This window comes from Macaca mulatta, chromosome 19, assembly GCF_049350105.2.
Source record: "Macaca mulatta isolate MMU2019108-1 chromosome 19, T2T-MMU8v2.0, whole genome shotgun sequence".
NCBI lineage: Eukaryota > Metazoa > Chordata > Mammalia > Primates > Cercopithecidae > Macaca > Macaca mulatta.
In genome coordinates, this window is record NC_133424.1 from 66,344,531 (window position 1) to 66,363,488 (window position 18,958).

General features: G+C 57.4%; 1 protein-coding gene and 1 long non-coding RNA gene across 5 annotated transcripts; one reads left to right on the forward strand and one right to left on the reverse strand.

The window, feature by feature from the left end:
* Nucleotides 1-37: 37 nt before the first annotated feature.
* On the forward strand, nt 38-18,958 carry PRPF31 (pre-mRNA processing factor 31). Of its 3 annotated transcripts, none has more exon segments than NM_001266103.2 (14): nt 38-142; nt 2,627-2,811; nt 2,927-2,987; nt 6,289-6,372; nt 6,974-7,071; nt 7,890-7,996; nt 8,196-8,365; nt 8,938-9,095; nt 12,885-12,974; nt 15,894-16,021; nt 16,125-16,197; nt 16,878-17,006; nt 17,091-17,189; nt 18,540-18,950. In NM_001266103.2, coding segments are annotated over 13 exon segments (1,500 nt in total). In that variant the 5' UTR covers nt 38-142; nt 2,627-2,634; the 3' UTR covers nt 18,666-18,950.
* LOC114674055 (uncharacterized) lies at nt 6,969-18,533 on the reverse strand. Of its 2 annotated transcripts, XR_013410258.1 has the most exons (10): nt 17,194-18,533; nt 15,223-17,029; nt 14,842-15,087; nt 14,099-14,356; nt 13,395-13,516; nt 11,692-12,797; nt 10,171-10,295; nt 9,259-9,711; nt 7,261-8,660; nt 6,969-7,158 (listed from the first exon to the last, which is right to left on the reverse strand). It is a non-coding gene; the product is annotated as an uncharacterized LOC114674055 (long non-coding RNA). The 2 variants fall into 2 exon arrangements; XR_013410257.1 differs by lacking the exon at nt 17,194-18,533 and having other exon boundaries at nt 14,842-15,621.

Here is an 18,958-nt window from a genome sequence, read left to right on the forward strand (position 1 = left end):
CGCGGCCAGGAACATCGCGAGCGGGGACCAATCAGAGCGTAGCTTTACCTCTATAACGGCGCGAGCATGAGACGTCATCGGTGAGCGACGAACGCTGTGGGAAAGCTTATTTCCTAGAAACAGTGGTGCGCGGAGAGGAGAGGTGAGTGTGATGGAGACGAGCGGGGAGCGGGAGGCCGGACTCCTGGGTCTGGGAGAAGAAGTGTGTGAGGAGGAAGGCGGGCCTTTACAGCTTGGTTTTTTTGTTGTTGTTGTTTGTTTGTTTTGAGACGGAGTCTCGGTCTGTTGCCTAGGTTGGAGTGCAGTGGCGCGATCTCGGCTCACTGCAACCTCCGTCTCCAGGGTTCAAACGATTCTCCTGCCTCAGCCTCCAGAATGGCTGGGATTACAGGCGCGCGCCACCACGCCCGGCTAATTTTTGTATTTTTAGTAGGGACGAGGTTTCCCCATGTTGGTCAGGCTGGTCTCGAACTCCTGATCTCTTGATCCGCCCGCCTCGGCGTCCCAAAGTGCTGTGATTACAGGCGTGACCCGCCGCGCCTGGCAAGTTTGTTTGTTTGTTTGTTTGTTTTGTTTGAGACGAAGTTTCACTGTTGTTGCCCAGAATGGAGTTCAATGGCGCGATCTCGGTTCACTGCAACCTCCGCCTCCCAGGTTCAAGCGATTCTCCTGCCTCAGCCTCCCGAGTAGCTGGGATTACAGGCGCCCGCCACCACACCCGGCTAATTTTTTGTATTTTTAGTAGAGACAGGGTTTCACCATGTTGGCCAGACTGGTCTCGAACTCCTCACCTCAGGTGATCTACCCGGCTGGGCTTCCCAAAGTGCTGGAATTACAGGCATGAGCCACCGTGCCCGGCCTTTTACAGCTTGTTTACCTAAAAGTCTTAATATGCTCCTACCATGGTGTGGCCCTGGGGATGTGGCAGGAGCAAAAATTGTTCCCTGCCCTCTAAGAGCTTTGGTTGATGCCTGGCAGACAGGCTTTATCAAATAATTACTTCATTAATCACAAATGTGTGAAGTGCCTTACTGTAGACACGCAGAGCCTGCGGGACACGTATCACAAAGCAACCTCCTCTAGTCTAAAGGGGGCCCGTGGGTCAGGGAGGTGGAATGTGAGCGCTGAAAGCTGAAGAGATGCTGGGCTGCTAAGGAGTGAGGAGAGCCAGACGCGGGGGGTCACTCCTGTAATCCCAGCACTTTGGGTGGCCCAGGCGAAAGGATCGCTTGAGCCCAGGAGTTTGAGACCAGCCTGAGCAACACAGTGAGACCCCGTCTCTACAGAAAAATTTAAAAATTAGCCGGGTGTACTGGTGTGCCTGTCATCTCAGCTATCGGGAGGCTGAGGTGGGAGAACCGCTTGAGCCCAGGTGGTCGAGGCTGCAGGGAGCTATGATGGCGCCACAGCACTGCAGCCTAGGTAACAGAGCAAGACATTGTCTCAAAAAAAAAAAAAAAAAAGAAAGAAAAGAAAAAACAAAGCGAAGGAAAGAGCCACCGTAGTTACAAGGGACTCCTTGTACAAAGATCTGGAGGTGGGAAGAAATTGATAATGTAACCAACTCAAGTTTCTGCTACTCAGAGGCTAGAATAGGAGAAGTGAGGGGTGGTGAAAGTAAAGCTTTATTAATCAAATGGTCGCAGATGAGAAATGGCCAAGCTAATGTCTTTAAAAGACCGTTTCAAACTGTAGGCTGGGGAGAGGGGCTTAAAAAGGGGAACTCTGAATCGGAGGCATACAGGAATGGTGCTGTGTACAGGGTATGTGTGTCTTTCTCTGAAGGCTGTCTTGAGTCATGGGCCACCTGGAGCATGGGCTGGAATCATGTCAATAATGGCCAGGTTTTAGATTGATCGCCTTGAGGTAATCTCTGAAGTTTTGCAGCTGGGTTTCCATACGTAGTTTGTTTCGTGATTAGCCCCTGCGGCCAGGCGCGGTGGCTCACGCCTGTAATCCCAATGGTTTGGGAGGCCAAGGTGGGTCCCTCACTTGAGGTCAAGAGTTCAAGACCAGCCTGGCTTACATGGTGAAACTTTGACTCTACAAAAAAAAAAAAAATAGCTGGGCGTGGTGGCAGGTGCCTGTAATCCCAGCTACCCAGGAGGCTGAGGCAGGAGAATTGCTTGAACCCAGGAGGTGGAGGTTGTAGTGAGCCAAGATTGTGCCACTGTGCTCCAACTTGGGTGACAGAGCCAGACTCCATCTTTAAAAAAAATAAATAAAGATTAGCCCCTGGAACTTCTAAGTAAGCACATGGATAAGCCATCACTGCAAGACAGTGTCTAGTGGGAAAGGCGGGAAACAAAGAATTTCAGAGTATGTTTTCAAGGCTAAAGGCAAGAAAGGAAAAAAAAAGTTTGCAAATGCATTTGGAATCTACACCACTTGGTTCCGGTAAGTCTTAGCAAGGTGGCGGTCGTAGGGGTGTGCTGTGTCTTACACAGGTCGGAGCTGGAGACTCGCCAGTGAACAAAACAAACTAAAGCACCTGTCGTCGTGGAGCCTGCACGCTACTGGGGTTCATAAAGAAGGACCAGGGTTTTCTGGGGGAGAATCATCGCCAGTAATAAGGAGGGACTTGGTCAGGGCAAGTTTTTAGGGAACCTGCTCTCCCTCCCCACAGGCCTCGGGATGTCCCTGGCAGACGAGCTCTTAGCTGATCTCGAAGAGGCAGCAGAAGAGGAGGAAGGAGGAAGCTATGGGGAGGAAGAGGAGGAGCCAGCCATCGAGGATGTGCAGGAGGAGACACAGCTGGATCTTTCCGGGGATTCGGTCAAGACCATCGCCAAGCTATGGGACAGTAAGATGGTAAGAGGACAAGAGGCGTTAGCCAGGGGGCTCTAGACAGAATCTCCCAGAAGGGGGTGACACAGGCTTCTTTGGGAAGAGTCCTGGATTCTGACTCTCCCCTCCTTTCCTGCAGTTTGCTGAGATTATGATGAAGATTGAGGAGTATATCAGCAAGCAAGCCAAAGCTTCAGAAGGTGCTTCCTCCCACTCTGTGCCCTTCCCTATCTGCTGTGTCTCCTGCCAGGCCCCTAGGCTCCCTGGCTGCTTGCGGCTGGGTGTATCTCCCCCGCAGCCTTTTCCAGAGCCTTCTTTCTTGTTTGTTTGTTTGTTTCTCCCCAACCCCTTCCCTTTTCCACTAAACATATACTGCATTGCGAAGCTCATGCTTCTTACGTCCTTTCTGTGTGCTGAGCCTGGTCATGCTGGGACTTAGCTTGAGGGTTCCCAGACTTCACTGATGCACATGACCAGTTACAGGGTTTTTGCCACATCTATAAGCCACTTGTCCTATTATTTGCTTAACATATTCTTTGAGTCTGGGACTTTTTCTCTTAAATTTATCTAAGAAGGAAGCAAATTGCTACCATGAATGGAAAACTGGTATCATTTGCAAAGACAAAGTCACCGTATAAAAATAGATATATAATTATTAAAGAATCACCTAAAACCTTTTCTTACTTCCAAATTGAGAGAATACTAGCTTATCTCGTGAGTGCTCAGACTCACTCTTAGGAGGGCAGTCCTGTTACCATTCCTATTCTTTTTTTTTTTCCGTTTTCCTTGAGACGGAGTCTCCCTCTGTTGCCCAGGCTGGAGTGCAGTGATGTGATCTTGGCTCACTGCAACCTCTGCCTCCCGGGTTCAAGTGAGTCTCCTCCCTCAGCCACCTGAGTAGCTGAGATGACAGGTGTGCACCACCATGCCTGGCTATTTTGTATTTTTTAGTAGAGACGGGGTTTCATCATGTTGGCCAGGCTGGTCTCGAACTCCTGACCTCAAGTGATCCGCCCACCTCGGCCTCCCAAAGTGCTGGGATTACAGGCGTGAGCCACCGTGCCCGGCCTTCCCATTCTTCTTGAATGTAATTTGTTGACAACAGGAAGCCATGGGAGGTTTCTGGGGGAAGAAGTGTAGTGGGAGGGCAGAGTTTTGGGAGACTCACTGCTTACTTGCTTTAAAGTTTACCTGGGCACCCAGTTGAATTGCCCGGGTCTTTGCGCTCAACGTGCTCAAGGTCTAGTGGAAGAGGCAGGCCGGGTTCCAGACAGCTGTCGGCGGGTGGTACCAGGCTGGGGACGCTGGAGTCACAGGAGGGACTGGCTGACCCTGCCCCAGGTGCCAGGGAAGAATCGATAGCTGAATTGGACTCTAGAGCGTGAATGCATGTGCCAGGCAAAGAAAGGGAGAAGGGGACCCAGACAGCGGCGGCCCGGGGCCTCAGGCATCTGGAGAGAGGGCAGGCTCTGGAGCGCACCAGATCCTGCAAAGTTCCAGAGGCCAGGCCGAGGAATTTCTCCATCCAGAGAGTTATGGGACACAGAAAGTGACATTTCCTGATGTCAGGCCAGGCTCAGGGATGGAGTCAGACCCTGTCACACCTGGTGTCTGGTGGGGGAGGAAGACGTGAAACACCTCACAGGCAGGTGGCAGTCCCCGTTTACTGGAGGTGCACGAGTGCTGCGGGCACACGGAGGACGCGTCTGATCAGTCCCCGTTTACTGGAGGTGCACGAGTGCTGCGGGCACACGGAGGACGCGTCTGATCAGTCCCCGTTTACTGGAGGTGCACGAGTGCTGCGGGCACACGGAGGACGCGTCTGATCAGTCCCCGTTTACTGGAGGTGCACGAGTGCTGCGGGCACACGGAGGACGCGTCTGATCAGTCCCCGTTTACTGGAGGTGCACGAGTGCTGCGGGCACACGGAGGACGCGTCTGATCAGTCCCCGTTTACTGGAGGTGCACGAGTGCTGCGGGCACACGGAGGAGGCGTCTGATCCTCCCAGACAGGGAGGGAAGGATTCTGAGTCACTGCTGGAGTCTTAAGGACTTAAAGAGCCTTTTGAGCATCAGGGTTAGGAACACATTCTGAAGCCACCCTGCTTGGGGTAAGGTCTGAGCTCTGCTGTCTACTGGCGGTGACATCAGACAGTTAGTATTTGTATGACATTTAAACACAACATCTTTTTGTTTGTTTTTTGAGACAGGGTCTCACTCTGTCACCCAGGCCAGAATGCAGTGGCACGATCGCAGCTCACTGCAGCCTTGACCTTCTGGGCTCAGGTGTTCCTGCCTCAGCCTCCCAGGCAGTTAGGACCACAGGCATACACCACCATGCCTGGCTAATTATTTTTTCTTTAATTATTTGTAGAGATGGGGTCTCCCTATGTTGCCCAGGTTGCTCTTGAACTCCTGGGCTCAAGCAGTTCTCCTGCCTCAGCCTCCCAAAGTGCTGGGATTACAGGTGTGAGCCACTGTGCCTGGCCTCTTATTACTGAAGCACAAAGAAGGGTTTTCCAGAAACAGACATGGGGTAAGGGATGCTCTGGGGAGAGGGAACAGCATATGCAAAGGCCAAGAGGGGCCTTGCATGGTGGCTCATGCCTGTCGTCCCAGCACTGGGTGGCCAAGGCTGGTGGATCACCTGAGGTCGGGAGTTCGAGATCAGCCTGCCCAACATGGTGAAACCCCATCTCTACTAAAAATACAAAACAAGTTAGCGGGGCATGGTGGCGGGCGCCTGTAATCCCAACTACTTGGGAGGCTGAGGCAGGAGAATCACTTGAACCCAGGAGGCGGAGGTTGCAGTGAGCTGAGATCGTGCCACTACACTCTAGCCTGGGCAACAAGAGTGATACTCCATCTCAAAAAAAAAAGGCCAGGAGGAGTGGGTGTCTGGGGCACTGTGACCAGTCCTTTATGGCTGGATGAGAGGATGGGGTGGGAAGGGTGGGAGGCCAGACCGCAGAGTTGCTGAGTCAGCAGAGAGGAACTGGGCAGCTCCCTGTGTGCCAGGTGCTGTCCTGAGTACTCGGGTGTGGGTGTAGATAACGCAGGCACAGCACTGGTCCCTGCAGAGCTTCTGGAGTTGGGCAGGCCTTGAATGTCAGTCTAGGGACTTGGTCATTAGCCTTGGGGCTATGGGGAGCCATAGGAGGTTTCAGACGGACGGTCAGTTCCAGGGCAGGTAGGGTCAAGTCTAGACTGGTGTGGAGGGAGAGGGATTGGAGGCAGGAACACAAGTTCAGGGATGTCTGCAGATGTCAGCCTGTCGCCTGCTTTACTCTTCAACCCCTCCTTCCTGACCCCCTCCAGCCTCGTCCTCCGCCTCCTCCAGCTGCAGGATCTGGGAGGCAGACGTCAGCCTGTCCCTGGTTTACTCTTCAGCCCCTCCTTCCTGACCCTTCCCAGCCTCATCCTCCGTCTCCCCCAGCTGTGGGACCTGAGAAGGGGTAGGGATTTATATCCTCACACCCATGCCACTCCGTGTCCTCACAGTGATGGGACCGGTGGAGGCAGCGCCTGAATACCGCGTCATCGTGGATGCCAACAACCTGACCGTGGAGATCGAAAACGAGCTGAGTGAGTGCTGGGGGCAGGCGGAGACAGCCCCCTGTGACGCCCCTCATGCCCCCTCCCTTCCCCACGGGCCTTTCCCAGGGTCCTGCCGCTGAGCCCAAGCTCAGATCGAGGTTCACCTGCTGTAACGGAGTGGTGTAAGTAAGAAGGAAGTGTGTTCTCCCTCACGTATGAGTCTGAGCGAGCACTCGGGGACGGCGTGGCTCCCTCGCGTATGAGTCTGAGCGAGCACTCGGGGACGGCGTGGCCGCTTGGCTGCCCGTAAGGCCCCAGCCCTTTCCATCTTGTTGGTCGGCCACCTGCCTCGTGGTGCGAGGGGACTGCCCCACGTCCAGCCGTCGCCTCTGCATTCCCACCAGCAAGGCACTTCTTTTTTTTAAGAACATGTCACTGCAGCTCACATTTTACAGACCAGAACTAATTCCCCTGGTCACACCTAGCGGTAAGGGCGGCTGAAAAATGGAGCCTGTATGCTGGTGCCCGTATGCCAGGCTACAAGCCAGGGCTTCAGTTACTAAAGGAAGAAGGGGACGTGGGTGTTAGGGCCAACCAGCAGAGTCTGCCTCCCGTCTCACCTGACACCCGCCTGTCCCGTTTACCCTAGACATCATCCATAAGTTCATCCGGGATAAGTACTCGAAGAGATTCCCTGAACTGGAGTCCTTGGTCCCCAATGCACTGGATTACATCCGCACGGTCAAGGTGAGAGCAGAGGAGGAGCGGTGCTTCTGCTGGTGTGAAGGTGCAGGCAGGGCTCACTCTTGGACCCGCCCCCAGAGGCCTCGGGGTCTGGAGGTGAAGGAGAGGAGTGGACGGAGGCTCAGTGGCCTGCTCTGCCCAGGGTGAGAGGGACGGAGCCTGGATGGGACTTTCTCAGGGCTCCCCTCGTACCCCAGTCTCCCGAGAGGGCTTCCCCGCTGGCCTGACCCGCGCTGCTTCCGCTGTGGTCGGAGCCGGTGGCATTGGAGTTGACATCCGAAGGTCGTCACAGGGCAGGCACGCGGAGATTTGGGGGAGAGAGATGTGTTAAGTATGGAGAGCCGGAGAGGGAACAAGCGGGGAGGAAGTGAGGCGGGGAAGGAGGGGACGCGGAAGAGGTCGGATCACACTGAGCCTTTGGGTCTTATGAGAAAGCCAAGGAAGGGTTTCGGAAAAGAGGGGCGGATGCAGGTGAGGGCAGGGAGAGGAGGCGGTCCCCACGTGTGTCCGGGAAAGGATCAGGATGGTGGTGGGGGAAGCCCCCGCAGGGAAGCGAGGCCGCGGGTTTGTGCTCCGACTCGACACAGGCAGAGGCTTGTGAGGCCGCGGTCTTCCCAGACGCTGCTCTGCCCAGGTTCCGTTTCCAAAGCAGAGCAGACGGTGTGGATGCTTCAGGCGGTGGAGGCAGGAGAGGCCCCCAGTGTAGAGACCCTGACTTTCCCAGTGTCCCCGAGAAGAGACCCGAGTAGGTGCAGGGCCAGAGAGGCTCTCAAGCCTTCCTGAGTTCCTGAGCCTCCCCTGTCTTCTCTGCTCGCGCCCAGGAGCTGGGCAACAGCCTGGACAAGTGCAAGAACAATGAGAACCTGCAGCAGATCCTCACCAACGCCACCATCATGGTCGTCAGCGTCACCGCCTCCACCACCCAGGGGTATGTCCGCTGGAGGGAGGCGCCGGGCCCGGGCCAGTGGGACTGGGGATTAGGCTGAAGCTACCCACGCAGGTGGGCATACACACACACGCACACACACACACACACACACACGTGCACACACACACAACTGAGAGGGTGGGTGCTGGGCACCAAGCAGGCGGGAGACCCAGGAGGCTGGGCCCACCCGCCCCTGCAGGCAGCAGCTGTCGGAGGAGGAGCTGGAGCGGCTGGAGGAGGCCTGTGACATGGCGCTGGAGCTGAACGCCTCCAAGCACCGCATCTACGAGTACGTGGAGTCCCGGATGTCCTTCATCGCGCCCAACCTCTCCATCATTATTGGGGCGTCCACGGCCGCCAAGATCATGGGTGAGGCCCTGGGCTGGGTCCCATGGAGCGGGACTCTGCTGACACTGTGATCTGGGGGAAGCTGCTTCCCTTTTCTGTAGAATGGGGACTTTGGCACCTGGGCCTCAACACCCCGTCTCCCTGGACGTGACAGAGGTCAGCCAGCCTGGCACACAGCAAAGCCTCGTCTGGGAGAAACACTCACCCACAGCTCCTCCTCCCTCCCCTGTGCCGGAAAGCCAGAGATGACCACACCCAGGCCCTGTTGTCAGGGGGCTCCTGGTTTGGTGAAAATGGTTCCAAAACACAGACATCCCTGGAATGGGGGTAGTGTGGCTTAGCACAAACGTGGTGGTCAGTTGCCTGTTGGGGGCCTCCTCCCTGCACCCCAGGCCAGCTGCCCTCCCTCTCTGAGCCTCCTTTGCGTCTGCCCCTCGCGGAATGGGCCAGGTCGCCCGCCTGGCAGGGCCACCGAGGAATCCAGCCAGAACCTCACGTAAAGGTGCTTGGCACATGTCGAGCCCCCAGGCAGATGTGCGCACCCCCGCCTCCCCCGCTTTCTTCTGACCGCCCCTGTCCTCCTCCCACCGCAGGCGTGGCCGGCGGCCTGACCAACCTCTCCAAGATGCCCGCCTGCAACATCATGCTGCTCGGGGCCCAGCGCAAGACGCTGTCGGGCTTCTCGTCTACCTCAGTGCTGCCCCACACCGGCTACATCTACCACAGTGACATTGTGCAGTCCCTGCCCCCGGTGAGCCCACCGCGTCACAGCCCCTCCCCCGGCTCCCCTGGAGCCTTCCGCCTGCCCAGACGGCCTGAGCAGCCACCCCCACCATCTGGCCCAGCTGACAGTAGCACTCAGGAGCCGGGGACAGGGTAGCATGGGATGTGAGAGCCAGGGTTCTGCAGCACACCTGTCGGGTGACTGTGGGCAAGAGGCGTGAGTGCCCTGTGCCTCAGTCTCCTCCCCTCGAAAATGGGAGCACAGCGCCTGCTTCACGAGTTGGGGCGAGGGCTCCATGTAGACGAGGCCCTCACAAGGCAGGCCTAGCTCACGACAAGCAGCGTCGGGTTAGCAGCTGCTCCGAAGGCCACCGTCACTGGAAAGACACGGAACCCCTGAGGGCTGCTGTGCTGGGGACTGTATAACAGATTAACATTAGCCACAGGGAGAGACACACAGGAGGAGCAGGAGAGGTCACCAACCTCGGAGGGCGATGTGTCCTCTCCCCGCAGTCAGGACACATCACCCTCCCGGCATCGATGCCTGACAGCACACACAGGGCCGCCAGCCTCACACCCGTAATCCCAGCACTTTGCGAGGCCGAGGCGGGAGCATCACTTGAGGCCAGAAGTTGAAGACTAACCTGGGCAACATAGTGAGACCCCGACTCTTTTTTTTGTCTTGATTCCAATGGGATTGGAAACACCCTGTCTCTACAAGAATAAAAAACCCGGTGTGGCAGCGCTTGCCTGTCATCCCAGCTACTTGGGAGGCTGAGATGGGAGGATACTTTGCGCCCGGGAGGCGGAGGTTGCAGCGAGCCAAGATTGCACCACTGCACTTAAGCCTGGGCCAGGGACGCTTGCCTGGGCCGTGGTGTTCAGTCTTTATTGTGGCTCTGCTGTGTAGACACGACTGTGTTGCCGTGTGGCTGGTCTGTCTCCAGGTCAGGTGATGCCCCATAACTCAGAGCCCCCACGCTGAACCACGTGGTTGGGCTTTCCTGCGTGGCCAGCCCCAGGCACCCTAAACCACACTGTGGCTACCCCAGGGCCCCAGCCAGCAAGGACCGCCACCCAGGACCCCCGGGCAAAGGCCAAACCTCTTCCTGGGCAAGGCGAAATTCTCTGCCACGCGGAGCCGCTGCCAGTGTTATTCCTGTGACTGTCATCTTCAGTATCATTTGATTCTGTGGCAGCGAGTTTCACATCATCCTCCTGATGTCTCCTAGAACACAGGTCATCTCCCTTCAGTGGCACAGACCATGAATTTCAGTGACACAAAGACGGTGGTTTTTATTTTAATCACTGCATACTTATTTTTATTGAATAATCTCCCATTCGTGGTAATGAAATTAAGCTGTCTAAACAGGTTTGCAGTTTTTAAAAGCAGACTAAAAGAAAACATTGACGACTGGTTATCATCAGAAGGCATTTTAGTCATAGCAGTGGTGGGAAAACGCGCAACAAGCAGAGCTGGCTGTGAGTGGAGCTTTGGAAACATTTGGTGATCTCATTGAGTCCTCACAACTCTCTCTTTTTTTTTTTTTTTTTTTTTTGAGACGGAGTCTCGCTCTGTCGCCCAGGCTGGAGTGCAGTGGCACGATCTCGGCTCACGGCAAGCTCTGCCTCCCGGGTTCACGCCATTCTCCTGACTCAGCCTCCGAGTAGCTGGGACTACAGGTGCGCACCACTACGCCCGGCTAATTTTTTGTATTGTTAGTAGAGACGGAGTTTCACTGTGTTAGCCAGGATGGTCTCGATCTCCTGACCTCATGATCCGCCCGCCTCGGCCTCCCAAAGTGCTGGGATGACAGGCTTGAGCCACCGCGCCCGGCGAGTCCTCACAACTCTCTTTTTTTTTTTTTTTTTTGAGACGGAGTCTCGCTCTGCCGCCCAGGCTGGAGTGCAGTGGCCGGATCTCAGCTCACTGCAAGCTCCGCCTCCCGGGTTGCCACCATTCTCCTGCCTCAGCCTCCCGAGTAGCTGGGACTACAGGCGCCCGCCACCTCGCCCGGCTAATTTCTTTGCATTTTTTAGTAGAGACGGGGTTTCACTGTGTTAGCCAGGATGGTCTCGATCTCCTGACCTCGTGATCCGCCCGTCTCGGCCTCCCAAAGTGCTGGGATTACAGGCGTGAGCCACCGCGCCCGGCCGAGTCCTCACAACTCTCTAAGGGAGATCCTGTCCCTCCTCTGCCCTTCGCCACCCATTTCACAGATGAGGGAACCGAGGCACCGAAAGTCAGACTTGTCTGAGACCCCGCAGGCGGTGGAGCTGGTCTGAGTCTGGACAGTCCGAGACCCCGCAGGCGGTGGAGCTGGTCTGAGTCTGGACAGTCCGGCCCAGAGCCAGGGTCCCTCCCCTCGGGGTTGCTCCCAGCATCCTCCACCTCCCGTCTCAGGCGCGTCTCACGCTGCTGTTGTGAGGGTCACAAGTGGGGGCCTAGAACACAACCAGGAGGCGGGAGTGGTGGCTCTCGCCTGTCACCCCAGCACTTTGGGAGGCCAAGGCGGGCAGATCATCTGAGGTCAGGAGATCGAGACCATCCTGGCTAACACGGTGAAACCCCATCTCTACTAAAAATACAAAAAAATGAGCCAGGTATGGTGGCGCACACTTACAATTCCAGCTACTTGGGAGGCTGAGGCAGGAGAATCGCTTGAACCCAGGAGATGGAAGTTGCAGGAGCCAAGATCACACCACTGCCCTCTAGTCTGGGCGACAGAGTGAGACTCTGTCTCAAAAAAAGAAAAAGAAAAAAACAGAAACATAAGCAAGACAGGCTCTGGGACAGACAGGCCTGGGTTCAGGCCTGGGTCCAGACCCTGCTGTGTCCGACTGTGGCAAGTGACCTCAGGCTCATGGCCCTGTGCCCTGCCCGGCCTCCCCCAGGGATGGGGAGAACAATAGCACTGATGGACAAGGCCAGGTGGTTGTTTCCTGGCCCCACCCCCCAGGCCTGTGTAGGTTTTTTTTTTTTTTTTTTTTTGGTTTTTTCTGTGACTCTTTAGGTCAGGCACTGCTACTGGAACACACCCAGGGAGGCTGGCAGGTCGCCCCATCCTGGGAGGAGGGAGAGCGGGCGATAGAACCCAGGACTGTGGGCCTGGGGCTCGGGGCTCCAGCCGCCTCACTGCACTCCTGCCATCGCCACCGCCTCACAGCCCTAGGCATGTGGGTTAAACCTGCCCCAGGGAGCCTGGTGTCTTGTCACCAGGCCTCTGCCTCCTCATTTGCCCATCTCACATCAGTCCAGGCACAGGCCATAGACATCACAGGCCTGTAAGGGAGGCCAGGGCTGGCCATCGCTGCACTGCGGCTGACAGCTGGGCTCTGTTTGCAGTCTGGATTGGAACCCTGGCTCCATCACCTGCTGGCTGTCTTCCCGGCCACATGACTTGAAGCCTTGGTTTCCACATCTGAAAAGGGGGTGCAATGATCACACCAGCCTGATATTTGCATATTTGATGAGATGATCCGAGGGGCATACTTAGCACGGGGCTGGCATCCAGGCTGAGCCCACTCCCCCACCACCAGTGTCTCCACAGTCACCACTGTCCTCGTCGTCAGCGTGTCTTACTGTCATCCTTACCTGACTCTGCCACTTACCAGCTGGGACGTGGCTCTGTGCCCTGCCCTCATCCCCTCTTCCTGTGAAGTGGGAGCTAGGAGCACACGCCTCGAGAGCCCACGAGTGGACAGCCCCCTTCCGGGACCCAGGGTAGAGCTGGAGGAGAAGTGCCCGTGGTTGCTTTGCTATTACCTCTATCTGTCTGTCTCACACAGATTCCACCCCCGTTTTCCATTGCTCCAGGATCTCCGGCGGAAAGCGGCCCGGCTGGTGGCTGCCAAGTGCACGTTGGCAGCCCGTGTGGACAGTTTCCACGAGAGCACGGAGGGGAAGGTGAGGAGGGGAAGGTGAGGGGGGGAAGGTGAGGAGGGGAAGGTGAGGGGGGGAAGGTGAGGGGCGGCCGGGCGTCTTTTCCTCTGGGCCTGGAGTGTCTCTGCAGGGAGAGTCCTCAGCAGGGAGCCCACCCCAGCAAGCACTGTCCACCAAGGCAGAGGCAGTGCTTCTGCCCACCCTCCCTGGGGCAGGCGCCCTTTTCCCAGTGGGTTCGTTTCCTAGGGCTGCTGTTGGAAAGTAGCACAAACCTACTGGCGTAAAACAGTGCAGGTTTGGCCGGGCGCGGTGGCTCTCGCCTGTAATCCCAGCACTTTGGGAGGCCGAGGTGGGCGGATCATAAGGTCAGGAGTTTGAGACCAGCCTGGCCAACATGGTGAAACCCCATCTCTACCAAAATTAGCCAGATGTGGTGGCACGTACCTGTAATCCCAGTTACTCAGGAGGCTGAGGCAGGAGAATCGCTTGAACCAGCGAGGCAGAGGTTACAGTGAACTGAGATTGCACCACTGCACTCCAGTCTGGGTGACAGAGCGGGACTCCATCTAAAAGAAAAAAACAAAACAAAACAAAATAAAAAAACAGTGCAGGTTTATTATCTGTGGTCCTGTAGGTCAGGAGTCTAAAATAAGTTTCACTAAGTTGAAGTCAGGGTGTCAGCCCGGAGGGTTCCTTCTAGGGGAGTCAAGGGATAATCCATTCCCTTGTCTTTCCAGCTTCTAGGGGTCACTGGCACCCCTTAGCTCGTGGCCCTCCCTCTGTGTGCGGAGCCAGCTGCATAGCACCCTCAGAGCTCTCTCTGACCCTGCTTCTGTCTCATATCTGGCCTCTGTTTTTGTTCCCCCCTCTATGTTAAGGGCCCTTGTGGCTATACTGAGCCTACTCAGATGGTCCAGGATAGTCTTCCCAGCTCACAATCCTTAATATCCTTCTTAATCTCTTCACGTCCCTTTTGCCCTGTGAGGTGACATTCAGAGGTTCTGGGAATTAGAACATGGACCTCCTTGGGCATGTGTGTGTTGGTGGGGGTATAATTTGTCTTCCGCACCAGGATCTGTCCCCGCTGCAACAGGGGATGTTATTCAAGTAATTATTCAGTTACTTTCTGTCTTCCTTGGTAGACGTACTCGGGAGAGGAGACACATTTTCTGTCTTGTGAACTGTCGTTTGCCAAGCACCCAGCCTGGCATGGCGTTCAAGTGTTCCGTGTCCCCCTCTTCTCCTTTCCCTCTCCCCATCTCACCCCTGGTCTGGGTGTGGGGGTGCAGCTGTGAGTAGCACAGACAGGAGCCCTGCCCCGTGGCAGGGACATTCTTGTTGGGGCCGGGTCGAGGAGACAGTCAACAGGTGAAATCTGTCCTGCGTCTAGCGGTGCTAAGTCAACACTAAGAAGAAAAAGAAAGGGGGTTGGGGTGGGGGCGACATTAGGTGCTGATTTACCTGGGATGTCAGGGAGGACTTAGAGCCCTGAGGAGGTGAGGGTTTAACTGGGATATCAGGGAAGACCCAGGGCTCTGAGGAGGTGAGGGTTTAACTGGGACGTCAGGGAAGACCCAGGGCTCTGAGGAGGTGAGGGTTTAACTGGGACGTCAGGGAAGACCCAGGGCTCTGAGGAGGTGAGGGTTTAACTGGGACGTCAGGGAAGACTCAGGGCTCTGAGGAGGTGAGGGTTTAACTGGGACGTCAGGGAAGACTCAGGGCTCTGAGGAGGTGAGGGTTTAACTGGGACGTCAGGGAAGACCCAGGGCTCTGAGGAGGTGAGGGTTTAACTGGGACGTCAGGGAAGACTCAGGGCTCTGAGGAGGTGAGGGTTTAACTGGGACGTCAGGGAAGACCCAGGGCTCTGAGGAGGTGAGGGTTTAACCCAGACCTGAGTGAAGCCAAGGAGCAAGGCACATGGATACTCGGGAGAAGAGTCTTCCAAGCAGGGGGAATGACCGATGCAAAGGCCCTGAGGCTAGAGCGCAGCGAGCCCTGGAGGAGAGAGGGGAGGCCCTGGCGGAATCCAGGGGCAGGCAGCATGGAGGCTGCGCATCCCGGGGCGAACGTTGGCTGCAGTGGAGGGGCTGAAGGGGGCCAATTTGGTATTGGTTCTGAAGGAGTCGTCCCCGGGGACCTGCGGCGTGGGAGAGAAACAGTGGAGTCAGCTGCCCGGCTCTCGGGCATTGCCGTTTGCTTGTACCGGGAGAAGGAAGGCAGATGGTGGAAGGCTGGGGAGGAGGACCAGAAATTCTGTTTAGCCCTGTTATACCTTTGAAGGGCCTGTTAACGATCCCAATGTCCAGGAGACAGTTGTTTACAGGGTACAGAACCCAGAGGAAGGCTGGGCATGGTGGCTCACGCCTGTAATCCCAGCACTTTGGGAGGCCGAAGCGGGCAGATCACGAGGTCAGGAGTTAGAGACCAGCCTGGCCAACATGGTAAAATCCCGTCTCTACTGAAAATACAAAAAATTAGCCGGGCATGGTGGTGGGTGCCTGTAGTCCCAGCTACTCGAGAGGCTGAGGCAGGAGAATCGCTCGAACCCAGGAGGCGGAGCTTGCAGTGAGCGGAGACCATGCCACTGCACTCCAGCCTGGGCGACAGAACGAGACTGTATCTTAAAAAAAAAAAAATCCCAGAGGAGAGGTGTGAGCCGAGATGAGGCCATCCGGTTGTTGACAGAACTGAAAACCCAGAGCCCCGGAGCAGGGACGGAGCCCTGGCGTGGGCGGTCTGTCTGCCCCGGAGCGGGGAGGGAGCACTGGCGTGGGCGGTCTGTCTGCTCGGGGGACAGGCGGACGGGGGACAGGCGGACGGCGGACAGAGGAGCCCTGGCGTGGGCAGTCTGTCTGCTCGGTGGACAGGCGGACGGCTGACAGAGGAGGTCTGGGTGGGCGGCGCACGTGAGCAGCTGCAGGACCTCCCCCTCGCCCTCCCCAGGTGGGCTACGAACTGAAGGATGAGATCGAGCGCAAATTCGACAAGTGGCAGGAGCCCCCCCCGGTGAAGCAGGTGAAGCCACTGCCTGCGCCCCTGGATGGGCAGCGGAAGAAGCGAGGCGGCCGCAGGTGAGAGGCCCGGGGGTCCGGTAGGCGTGGGGGTCATGGAGAGGAGAGGCCAGCGTCCTCCTCCCAGCTGACTCCCTGGCACCGCCCGCCCATCCGTCCCCAGGTACCGCAAGATGAAGGAGCGGCTGGGGCTGACAGAGATCCGGAAGCAGGCCAACCGGATGAGTTTCGGAGAGGTCAGACTCCCCCAGCGCCCTCCTCACCCCCACAGGCAGCCAGCCGCCACCGCCCTCTGCCTCCTGCCACCGTCCCTCCTCTCGTCCTGTGGCCCTGGCTCATGTCTAGGGTGCTGTACCAGCCTCTTCCCTCATCCCCCAGCCTCTACTCTCATTGCCATCCATTCAGCCCCAAAGTGACCCTTGTAACCCTGGGAGCCTGTGTCTCCCGCGCTTAGAGCCCTGCAGCTTCCCATCGCCCCGGGCTCCTTGGCTGGTTCCTCCCTGCCCAGAGGCTCCGCAGTGCCCTGCTGCACCGCCGCCCGTTCCCGGGCCCCGCCAGTCTCCCCTGTTATCCCAACGTCATCCCCTTGGTCCTGCAAGACCCAACTCAGAGGCCACCTCATCCTATGAAACCTGTTCTGGTTCCTGACACCCCCCAATCCACACGAGGAAGGAAGGAATGGCCTCTCGACTCAGCTCACAGAGCAGTGCTAGGACCCAGCCCCTCTCAGGCTCCCCAGCATCCCCCGCTTGTGGGGGCCCTCAGGCCTCAGCCGGGCCAAGTGGGTACCTGAGCAGGTGCCCGTGGGACCAGCCGGCTGGTGACTGCTAGGCTTCCAGCTGGTCGAGGGGGTGCCTCAGTGGCTGGAGGGCAGGGCCTGGTCACTGAATTGCAGGGTGCCTCCCCTTCCTCCTAGATTGAGGAGGACGCCTACCAGGAGGACCTGGGATTCAGCCTGGGCCACCTGGGCAAGTCGGGCAGTGGGCGCGTGCGGCAGACGCAGGTCAACGAGGCCACCAAGGCGAGGATCTCCAAGACGCTGCAGGTATGGGCCAGACCTGGGTGGGGCTGGGGACCGAGACACAGGGTGGGGGGAGCCCAGATCGCAGCCTCCCTGTCCTCCCCACAGCGGACCCTGCAGAAGCAGAGCGTTGTGTACGGCGGGAAGTCCACCATCCGCGACCGCTCCTCGGGCACGGCCTCCAGCGTGGCCTTCACCCCACTCCAGGTACCTGCCCTGGGCCGGCTCTGTCCCCAGCCCCAACACCTTGGCAAGGCCCCTTGCCCTCTGCCCCTGTGAAGCCGGCCAGGATGAGTCCCCTCACGGGGCTGTCGTGGAGGGCGTGGTGACGAGGTATTCAGAGGACGTAGACAGCTCCTGGCACACAGGAAGAAGTTAGCAGAGACGAGAGGCCAGTGCTGAGCAGTCCTCATGAGCACGGACCGCTTTAGAACCAGGCCCACAGCTGTGTCCAGGGCATCCAGTTCCTCTCTGTGGGGCTGTGAGCTGGTTACACTGCTCAGCCTCCAGGCCTTCCAGTTGAAAATGGCCAGGGCGGTTAAGGTAACCTCAGGACCCCACTTGAGAAAGTTCCCGGCTAGGTGAGCTTGGATGTCACGTGTGGGTCCAGGCCCCAGCCAGTCAGCAGTGAGTGGCGTGGAGCATGGCAGTCACCGCATCGTCGGAGCCTCGGTTTACCATCCACAGAGCAGGGCGAGCCTGCACGTGGGGCCGAGACAGCAGCGAGCTCATTTGCTCAGTCCGCGGATGTCTGTGGAGCACCTACTGAGTTCCATCGGTGTTCCCAGCTCTGGGGATGAAGCGATGAATGAGAGAGACAAGTCTTACCTTCAGGGAGCCAGTGGGTGGCCGGGCACAGACAGCTCAGTAGGATGTCTAATGTAGTAGAAGGCGGAAATGCCAGGGAGGGGAGGAGGTGGGAGGTAGGAGGTGGGACGGGGGACTCTCGTTTTGGAGCAGCCAGGGAGGGCCTCTTTGAGAAGATGAGGCCAGTGGCCGTGCCTTTCCAAGCCTCCCCTCCTCCGCCATGAGGTGCTCGGGACTGAAAAGAATGCACAGGAAGCACTTGGCACTAGGCTCACCACTGGAGCCCGATGACTGGGTCCTGTTATTTTTTTTTTAGAGACAGGGGCTCGCTCTGTTGCCTTGAAAATATTTAGGAAGTGCCAGCCAGGTGTTGGCGCCCATCGCTGGCCACTGTGATCGTCGGTGGTGTTGGTGTGATTTGTGCTGGGACCTCGGGCCAGCCACGTCCCCCAGGGACTCAGTTTCCTCATGCAGAAACTGGGCAGGATTGGCTGTTCTCAAGCGTCGGTTGTTTTTAGCACCCCTGAGGAACTTCATACAAATCTAGGTGCCCTGGTTCCTCCCCAGCCTCTTCCCCGAGACCCACTGAGTCAGAACCTCCCAAGACAGGGCAACTCCAGGGACAGGCAAACTGTCTCATGCCCACCCAAGGCCTGAGTACCATGGGGAAGGGCCTGGGGGGCTCTGATGGGTCACAGTTGGGGCCTTCTCCTCACCCAGCCCACCATCCTGTCTCCCTCACCTGCCCAGGGCCTGGAGATTGTGAACCCACAGGCGGCAGAGAAGAAGGTGGCTGAGGCCAACCAGAAGTATTTCTCCAGCATGGCTGAGTTCCTCAAGGTCAAGGGCGAGAAGAGTGGCCTCATGTCCACCTGAATGACTGCGTGTGTCCAAGGTGGCTTCCCACTGAAGGGACACAGAGGCCCAGTCCTTCTGAAGGGCTGGGATTGGGGCTGGCGGTTCTGGCAGGGAGAACCTGCCCTGCCACCGGCCCCAGTGCTGGGCTCCCCAGGGAGGAGGCCTTGGAAGAGCCCGGCCTGGCCTCCCCCAGGACCGAGGTCACTGCCTGGTGTGGGCTAGAGCCGGTCTTCATCATGCCTTGTCTGTTTTATTTTAACTGAGAAAGGAGATGTTTTTTGAAAAGAGTACAATTAAAAGGACATTATCAA

Coding starts and splice junctions, on each gene's coding strand:
- PRPF31 (XM_077977044.1), top strand. CDS start 2,635: ATGTCCCTGGCAGACGAGCTCTTAGCTGATCTCGAAGAGGCAGCAGAA. Junction 6,373..6,973: donor GGAGATCGAAAACGAGCTGA/GTGAGTGCTGGG, acceptor CGTTTACCCTAG/ACATCATCCATAAGTTCATC. Junction 16,198..16,877: donor ACCGGATGAGTTTCGGAGAG/GTCAGACTCCCC, acceptor CCTTCCTCCTAG/ATTGAGGAGGACGCCTACCA.